The 9,119-nt window shown below is 40.0% G+C and overlaps 1 protein-coding gene across 1 annotated transcript in view; it reads right to left on the bottom strand.

Moving 5' to 3' along the window:
- Positions 1–5,812: 5,812 nt before the first annotated feature.
- LOC136880907 (neither inactivation nor afterpotential protein G) overlaps positions 5,813–9,119 on the bottom strand; it is a 63,285-nt gene continuing 59,978 nt past the window's right edge. The window contains exon 8 of the mRNA XM_067153436.2: positions 5,813–7,385. Coding sequence (XP_067009537.2) covers positions 7,259–7,385 — 127 coding nt within the window. The 3' untranslated portion in view covers positions 5,813–7,258. The remainder of the gene's footprint in view (positions 7,386–9,119) is intronic.

Below are 9,119 nucleotides of genomic sequence, written 5' to 3'. Positions count from 1 at the left end.
TCGTGATCTCTTCTATCAAAAGTTGTTAAATCTCGCAAACCTCTTTCTCTGGAAAGAAAGGAAAAACTGATAGCAGGACTCAAGAACAATTGGGAACGAAAGCGAGCATCCAAAAAGAACTAGTCATAAGTGCTCCCTAGTGGGCTTAAATCACTAATGATGTCTTTGTAAATGCAGTATTTTTTCCACATGCACTGTTAGCAGTACACAGTATTTTAAAAGTTTTTTTCAATTAATTAAACACCTTCATTTAAATAACTACTTTTTTTTTTCATTGAACATCCAGTAATCCGACAGATCTCTAAAATCCAACAAGGCCCAGTCCCATATGTATCGTGCTAGAGAGACTCTACTGTACCAGTAATATGTTAATACAACAGTTTTCCTCAATGCAGCTGTACAATACCATCTGCAACTACAGTATACTGGAGAAAATTAGTATATTGGCAAGAGTACTTGATTAGATCTCACCCTTGCATGAGTTGGGCCTTCAAGCTGTTTTAAAAAAGCACAACTTTCATGTTTTCAGTTAAGGTCATCAATTCTGTTGAATTTTCTTGCCTGGTGAGGGACAAAGTTAATAAAGCACCCTTAAAATGAGTCCTTATGAAAAGTGAATCTTGAAACATCTGATCGATTGGCTGATTTCAGCTGTAAAAGATCAGTTAATATCTATTTGATGATTGTGAATGGTGCAGTATTTATCCCTGAAGACCAACAGTGTAAGTTTTTGTATGTTTGGAGACTTAAAAAGTTAGTTACTAACATTTATATAGTACGAACATGCTTATGTCAGGTGTTTGTGTTGAACTACACTGACTGACAGAGCAAATGCAACACCAAGAAGGAGTGGTCAGAACTTTATGCCAATTGCAGAGTAGACTGACGTCACTGAGGTATGCTCATGATGTGAAATGCGCCGCTGTGCTGCGCACGTAGCGAACGATAAATGGGACACGGCGTTGGTGAATGGCCCACTTCGTACCGTGATTTCTCAGCCGACAGTCATTGTAGAACGTGTTGTCGTGTGCCACAGGACACGTGTATAGCTAAGAATGCCAGGCCACCGTCAACGGAGGTATTTCCAGCAGACAGACGACTTTACGAGGGGTATGGTGATCGGGCTGAGAAGGGTAGGTTGGTCGCTTTGTCAAATCGCAGCCGATACCCATAGGGATGTGTCCACGGCGCAGCGCCTGTGGCGAAGATGGTTGGCGCAGGGACATGTGGCACGTGCGAGGGGTCCAGGCGCAGCCCGAGTGACGTCAGCACGCGAGGATCGGCGCATCCACCGCCAAGCGGTGACAGCCCCACACGCCACGTCAACCGCCATTCTTCAGCATGTGCAAGACACCCTGGCTGTTCCAATATCGACCAGAACAATTTCCCGTCGATTGGTTGAAGGAGGCCTGCACTCCCGGCGTCCGCTTAGAAGACTACCATTGACTCCACAGCATAGACGTGCACGCCTGGCATGGTGCCGGGCTAGAGCGACTTGGATGAGGGAATGGCGGAACGTCGTGTTCTCCGATGAGTCACGCTTCTGTTCTGTCAGTGATAGTCACCGCAGAGAAGTGTGGCGTCGGCGTGGAGAAAGGTCAAATCCGGCAGTAACTGTGGAGCGCCCTACCGCTAGACAACGCGGCATCATGGTTTGGGGCGCTATTGCGTATGATTCCACGTCACCTCTAGTGCGTATTCAAGGCACGTTAAATGCCCACCGCTACGTGCAGCATGTGCTGCGGCCGGTGGCACTCCCGTACCTTCAGGGGCTGCCCAATGCTCTGTTTCAGCAGGATAATGCCCGCCCACACACTGCTCGCATCTCCCAACAGGCTCTACGAGGTGTACAGATGCTTCCGTGGCCAGCGTACTCTCCGGATCTCTCACCAATCGAACACGTGTGGGATCTCATTGGACGCCGTTTGCAAACTCTGCCCCAGCCTCGTACGGACGACCAACTGTGGCAAATGGTTGACAGAGAATGGAGAACCATCCCTCAGGACACCATCCGCACTCTTATTGACTCTGTACCTCGACGTGTTTCTGCGTGCATCGCCGCTCGCGGTGGTCCTACATCCTACTGAGTCGATGCCGTGCGCATTGTGTAACCTGCATATCGGTTTGAAATAAACACCAATTATTCTTCCGTGCCGTCTCTGTTTTTTCCCCAAATTTCATCCCTTTCGAACCACTCCTTCTTGGTGTTGCATTTGCTCTGTCAGTCAGTGTATTTGAAGTTAAGATTTTATAATGATGCGTGTCATTACTCAAAAAATACTCACAGTTCATAAATACTACTGAATATTTATAAACTCATGGCTTTACATTAATGTAGAAGACCTACTGTCAATGTTAAATATGTAATGTTCACATAATATTTTATTTATTTAGTCTGATCCAGGACACCCTAGATTTGCCATAAGACACAGAATAATACACAATAACAATTTTGAGGGAAGATAAAAAGATTACTGTTTAAAAAAATGATAGGTTACAATTAACCATGTTAAATGGCATGAACTCCATATAAAAGGTGACGAAGAATCGAAACGGAGTACTTGATGAGTGAGACAACTATCTCATCTTGTAGGCTTCTCGCTAGTTTATATTTTTGTCGCCATGTGACGAAAGATTTGGGAATTGTTCCCCTCGCGCCAAAGAAAAGTCCAGTCACCGTAATTTTTTTAAGGTTATACGACTCAAGAAAGAAAGGGATGGTTGGATTATAGATATCCTTTTTCTCATTGTCTACATCAGTCGGCTGAGAGGCTGAAGATTCAAAGCGTACCGTAGGATCAATAATTTCTGCTTCGTTCCTCCGTCTGTCAATCGCTATAATATCAATCCTGCGAGTGCTGCCTCCTTCGGCGAGGCAGTGGACTTCTTCGTACACTTCTAGATTTTTGAGACGGAGAGCATTAGCAATCAGGTTTCTGATGATGTTATGGCGTTTGATCCTAAGCAGTTCTCCTTGAGGGCAACTCCCCAGCACATGTGGTAAGGTTTCATACTCACTGCAGTGTCTGCAGTGGCCTGTGCTGGTAGAACGTCCCGGCAGAGTACGTACTGGTGCAACCATCGCTGTCATCTTCAACATCTCCCTCCATTCCGAACAAGTTAAACCATCTCTTCTGGTAACCCAAGAATTAGCAGCAGGAACTTGAGCAAATAACTCAACACCTCTTCCTTTTTGTGGATATGCACACCAAGCTTCAAATTCGCGTGTTCTAAGTATATCGCGCAGTTGTCTAACAGATTTCGTTGATGTCTCTTCATCGAGTTGAAGTTCAGATAGGCAGCGAGTTTTTATTGCTGTGAAATTTCGAACAGCCTTTATGTGCAAATCATTCACAGCTTCTAGCTTAAGATTGATGTTCAGCTGTTGAAGGTACGCGTCCCAAGTAGCGCGCATTAGTGCTAACCCTTTACATTTGTGGCTCGAATATATCATACTTGTCGGTGTGTCACTCGGAAGTTGTAGAATTTCTTTAAGTGCGCTTCTGATCATGTTGTCGGCTTTTAACAGACTTGATTTGGGAATTTTCTCAACCGAAACAGTCTGGAAGGGGTATATCAGTGTAGGGCCAATAAACTGATTTATTACAGTCAATTTTTGATGCGGTTGGAGTAAGTGAGTCCTGGTAATCTGATCTAAGTTAGCTTTCAATTTTTCAAGTACCTGATGTTCATTGAAGACTAAAGTCTGTCTGAAAGTTGCCCCTAAATATTTTATTTCTTCACTATCATTTATACTTCTAATGTTTCCAGAGACCGTCACGATATCGTCAGAATGAAGTTTACCATTTTCTATAATAATGGCATTTGATTTGTCTGCATTTATATGCAAACCTATTTCTTGAAGTAGATTTATGACAGAAGTGACTAGGATTGAAGCTGCTGCTTGATCTTTAGCTATGATCACCAGATCGTCGGCAAAGCATAGGGATGTTAAAGGTACAGTGTTAGGACTCAATTGAAAACCATACATTTCTGATACTTTGATGTCTGTGAGTTCATCAAGGATGTGGTTTATACCCCAGTTAAATAAGAAAGGTGAAATGGGATCTCCTTGCATCACTCCACATTTGATGTTTATCTTATCTGTATGACCACGAGCAGTTTGAACTTGTGTTGTGTTTTCTGTGAGAAGGTTGACTAGTAACTTCTTAATGGATCTGGGTAGTATAGAGTTCTCTATTGTCGCCTTTAAGTGATTGTGTCCAATACTATCGAACGCTTTGCTGATGTCGAGGAATACTACGCAGCCTGAAATCTTTTTCATTACAGCTGTTCGTAAAATGCCATCAACAATATTCACGTTAATGAAAGAGCCAGGGGTCATGACAAAACCTCTTTGGAACTGGTTCAAAGGGATGTATTCCCTTACAATTTTATCAAGGATCTTACTTAATATGCGCCGAATAATGGAGCAAATACTAATCGGTCTCCATTTGGACAGATCATTCTCTTCACCGCCTTTATGTATAAGAACAGTTCTCGCTGCCTTAAGAACCTCAGGAATGAACCCACTTTCAAATATTCTTCTGATGATATGGGCTAAAATATTAGCAGCAAGTGGATCATAAACAGATTTCAATAAAACCTTATCCGGACCTGGGCTAGTGTCAATTGCTATGCTCTTGATAATAGAGAAAACTAACTCTTGAGATATTGAAATTGTATCATCTAAGGTTTCATTCGTATAATCGATATAGGAGTCTCTCATGCAATCATTAGGAGTTTCAAATCTGTTCCTAAAATATCCTTCAACAACATCTTTCTCTAGTTTCAAATTATTAGTTCTTTTGCCACTTAAAATTTTTCTAATTGCTTTCCTCCTTTGGGATTCATAAGTCCAAAGAGAAGTGTGATCAAAAAAAGCTTGGGAACCTCTGGTATAAAAGATCCAACAAAGTTGTAGTGCATAAATCCAGTCCAGCACACAAAATTAAGATAACCCTCTGTTGTCTAATGCAAATCGTCATTGAACCTGCAAAAAATGCTGTGTAAAATATTTCCGCTGGTAAGGTCTGAGGTTCAAAATTGTACGAGTAATATCAAAGAAATCTTGTTCTTAATGATATTCATTGCAGTTCAGCATTTCTCTCACAACATAGTCATGTATAGCGGTTTTCTCAGGTACAACTACGATAATGGTCAGACCAAATGAACGGGGTCATTTTTAGATCAAGCAATTTGGGTCACTAGTTCCGAAATTCCTTTTCTGGTCTATTAACTATTGATCACATTTTTAAAATGACTCTCCTTTTGAGATTTATATACTATTTTCCTCATGAGCATACAATATTTGTTCAGTGCTGATGTCCATTACATTGTAATCATTGTCATTTTGGTTTCGTTTGTTGTGAATACGTACCTTACTTTCTTGTAGTGAAGTCGTCATTATTACTGTCAGTAGTTGTTTCATGTAGCTCAGTATTGTCAACCTTTCAATTGATTTTGAAATTCAGATACTAGATCATTGACAGAAATGTTTTCCTTTGCATTCGTACCTGGAGCTTTGTAATCTCTGAAAATATGAGCTGAACAACTGAGCCATGAACATTCTTATATCCTGAGCTAGAGTTTATATGAGAGAAGATATCCAGTTCAGTGCCTGGTAATTGATTTTGTGAGCAGATTACTGTCCACAATTACTATTGGGGATTGAGACTGATCCTGTAGCACTAGAAATAAGTCGGTAAACATCTTACCCACCAGATGGCTAACTTCATATATGTATAAAGAAGAAGGCTCTTAAAAAAAATAGTACCACAGATACTTTTGCTATATAAACTTTATTCTGACTGAAAAACTCAGAGTTTTCATTAGTATTTACATACAAGTCGTTTCATGAGTCATAGCAACAGTATTATATCTTCTCAACATCTGGGAGCATAGCAGATCCAATATACATGGTGAAACGAAAAAAGTGGGCAATACTTCAGATATGGATTCCTCATGAAGAGAAGATAAAAATGTTACATTATTACAGGTCTAGAATTGCTTGGTTACCACATTATTAAGGCTTGCAAGTAGGATCAGCATGTACGCCAGAACCTTTGCTGGAAAAAAATTCGAGACCTGTCTTACAGTACATGTTTTTGTAATGTACTGTACAGTGTGTAAGCAAATGTGCATCATTATTGAACTATGGCCCGCAAACAAACATACTCTTGAGTACTTGTAACCCATAATATGGCAGCCAAGCATTTTTGGACCTATGTTGAGATAACTTTTTTCCTTCACTGCATATGCGGAATCTACACATGAAGTTTTGTCCACATTTTTTTGTTACATGCTGTATATCTTTGAAAGCCTTTCATTTATGTGCACTGGTGGCTTGTTAACACTACACGAGAAAATTAACGTGCTACCAGCTGAGTTCCAAGATGGATATAAATGAAGATGATAACTGAAGCTCTTCATGGCAGAAATTCATGTCAATAACATGGGGCTAAGAGAAGCATAAAGCTTTTGAGTCCTTCATACGTAGATGCGTAGCAAATTTTAAACTGTCACAGAGTGGATATCCTGTGTCCACTTACCCAGAAATGTTGGTGACTGTTATTGAAAAATATTAACAGAAGACAGGCATATGTTTATACAGGAATTATTCTCACATTCAGCTGTTTTTGTGTCAGTAGTATTTCAAATTTTATAATAGATCTTGCTGATATGTAAAATTTGTGCTAATTTTATCCATATTAACTAATAAATATTTTCATTTACTTATCTGCCAATTGGTCCTTTCCATTAACTCCTGTACCTGGACCCAGTCTTGTGCTGGTATTGACTTTCAAACATATATAGTGGATGTACATTGCTACTGCTTTATTGGAAGATATAGGTAACTCAGTGGCCATGACTTATGAAATGACCCTCGTATTTTACTTATTCCATTGAAAATTTGTTTCTTAATGTTTTCAAGCATGTAACAATAAAATTATTCATCATCACAATCATATACTTTGATATCATGAGTATGTTATACAAATGTACATACACGTTCAGCCTCAAAAATTGGTTGGCAGAAAATGTTGAAATTCCCCTCATCAGATCTGACAAAGTAATATTTCACTAAGAGAGAGAGAGAGAAGCCTGAAACTGACAGTTTAATTAATGTGGAGCTTGTTAAATATATCTCTCACATTTTCCAGTATAACATAAACAGAAGTTTATATTTAAAGCCTGCAATTTTTGTGTGAAAGGCGTACTAAATAGCATTGAACTTCAGTTCTGAGAATCAACCAGGTCATGAATTTGAGATGAGTGAAGCCGCCCTGTCTGCCATGGCCATGAGAACAGAATTTGGATGTCCAGATATTGGTGTGGGCATTACACTAGCATCAACAACACGCAGGCCTGCAATACCACGTACCCTGAAACAGATGATAGATTATTGGCTGTAAATTAATGAAAATATACAGAATGTCTGGTAAATGATAGAGCAAGCTGAAGGACATACAACTTTTCTGAAAAGAAAATGTAACATACTTTCGTTTCAAAATCCTATGAAGTGTAGTTTTGAAGATATAGCCTATTGAAACTGTGGTAAAAGTGATGAGTTGGCAACGCTTGTGACCAACATGTGGCTCACAGCTTGGCACATGCTTGGCCAAAACGGCTCAGCTTGCCTCACTTGTCCATTGCATATAGGAGAGGAAGCCAGCAGATGACTTAGACACTACATGTGTGCATTTGCATTCCCAGCACTGTTTACAACATGAACATGCATGTGTACTGTGCAATGTTGCCTTAAAATGAAATATAATGGTCCTGCTAGCCTAATTTGTATTTTGAGTTTTCAGACACATGCTTACAAGGTAAAAAATATGTAATACCCCCTGTGAGTGGGGGACGCAGATGAAGAATACACCCACGGAATCCTCTGTTTGCCGTAAGAGGTGACTAAAACGGGTGAACAGGGGATTATTGAATTAGAACCATGAAACTACTTGTTAATAGTACCATCAAGCAGGGAAAACCATGGGTCGCCTTTACTTGCGAGTAGTACCACTATGTTAGGTACATGGTAGGTTTGTGATTAGTAGCAATTGTGGGTGGGTCACTATGGGTTTACAATGCCCGTGATTAATACCACTGTATGCAGAACACCACAGGCTTACGTTGCCTGTGATTAGTACCATTGTGAGAAACACCATGGGTCTGGGCATTGCCTGTGATTAGTAGCACTATAGGCACCATGCGTGTCGCTCTAGTGGCTGGGCGGAGAACAACATGTGAGGCAGACTCCAGACTCGCAGTAGCTGTTCTATTATGACTGAGCATGTAGTTACTCTGATGATAATGGCAGAGAAAAGGAGATCAAGTAAACACGATTGTTGTGTTGTCAGATGTTCCAATACTTACGCAAATAACGGGAAGTGAAGTACAATTTTATTGTTTTCCAAAATGAGCGATAGAAGTGGACCGAAGGAGGCGATGGATACAAGCAGTTAACCAAACGAAGTAAGTAGGCCTACACATGCGTACTGTAACCGTACAACAGGGTTACAGATTCCATTCAGTATTTATTATTATTATTATTATTATTATTATTATTATTATTATTATTATTATTATTATTATTATTATTATTATTATTATTATTATTATTATTAACCCGATTCATTAGATTTTATATTCTGTTTCTCATCATTTAGACTGTAATAATTAGGTATCACGCATATTATTGTATTTAATCATAGGTTAAGTGAATATGTTTGTAATTATGCTGTATATTAGTAAGTGAGATTTGTTGGTTTGATATAGTCATTCTGTGGCTTGTAACTCTAGGCAGATGTGTTGGCAGAGTATTTTGCAATCGAGGCTATGTTTAACTGAGAATGTTATGTGCAAGTAGGTTTTCCGGTGACTCATGCCGCATAGTCACTGTAATCCGCTTGGGTACGCTTATACGACACATGACTGATGACATCAGTGCGTGGGCACGTGATTGCGACCACGTGTCAGTATTCGCCAGCTACTGTATGTTGAAGTGGAAAGGATGAACAGAGAGTAGGGAGATGAGTCGTCATCGCGAGGTTATAAAAGTCGAGGCAACGGTGGTGAGAGGTATCATATCTATCAGATCATATGTATCAGTCAGATGT

The sequence above is a fragment of the Anabrus simplex genome, chromosome 9, assembly GCF_040414725.1.
Source record: "Anabrus simplex isolate iqAnaSimp1 chromosome 9, ASM4041472v1, whole genome shotgun sequence".
NCBI classification, from domain to species: Eukaryota; Metazoa; Arthropoda; class Insecta; order Orthoptera; family Tettigoniidae; genus Anabrus; species Anabrus simplex.
This window is presented reverse-complemented; position numbering and strand designations above follow the sequence as displayed.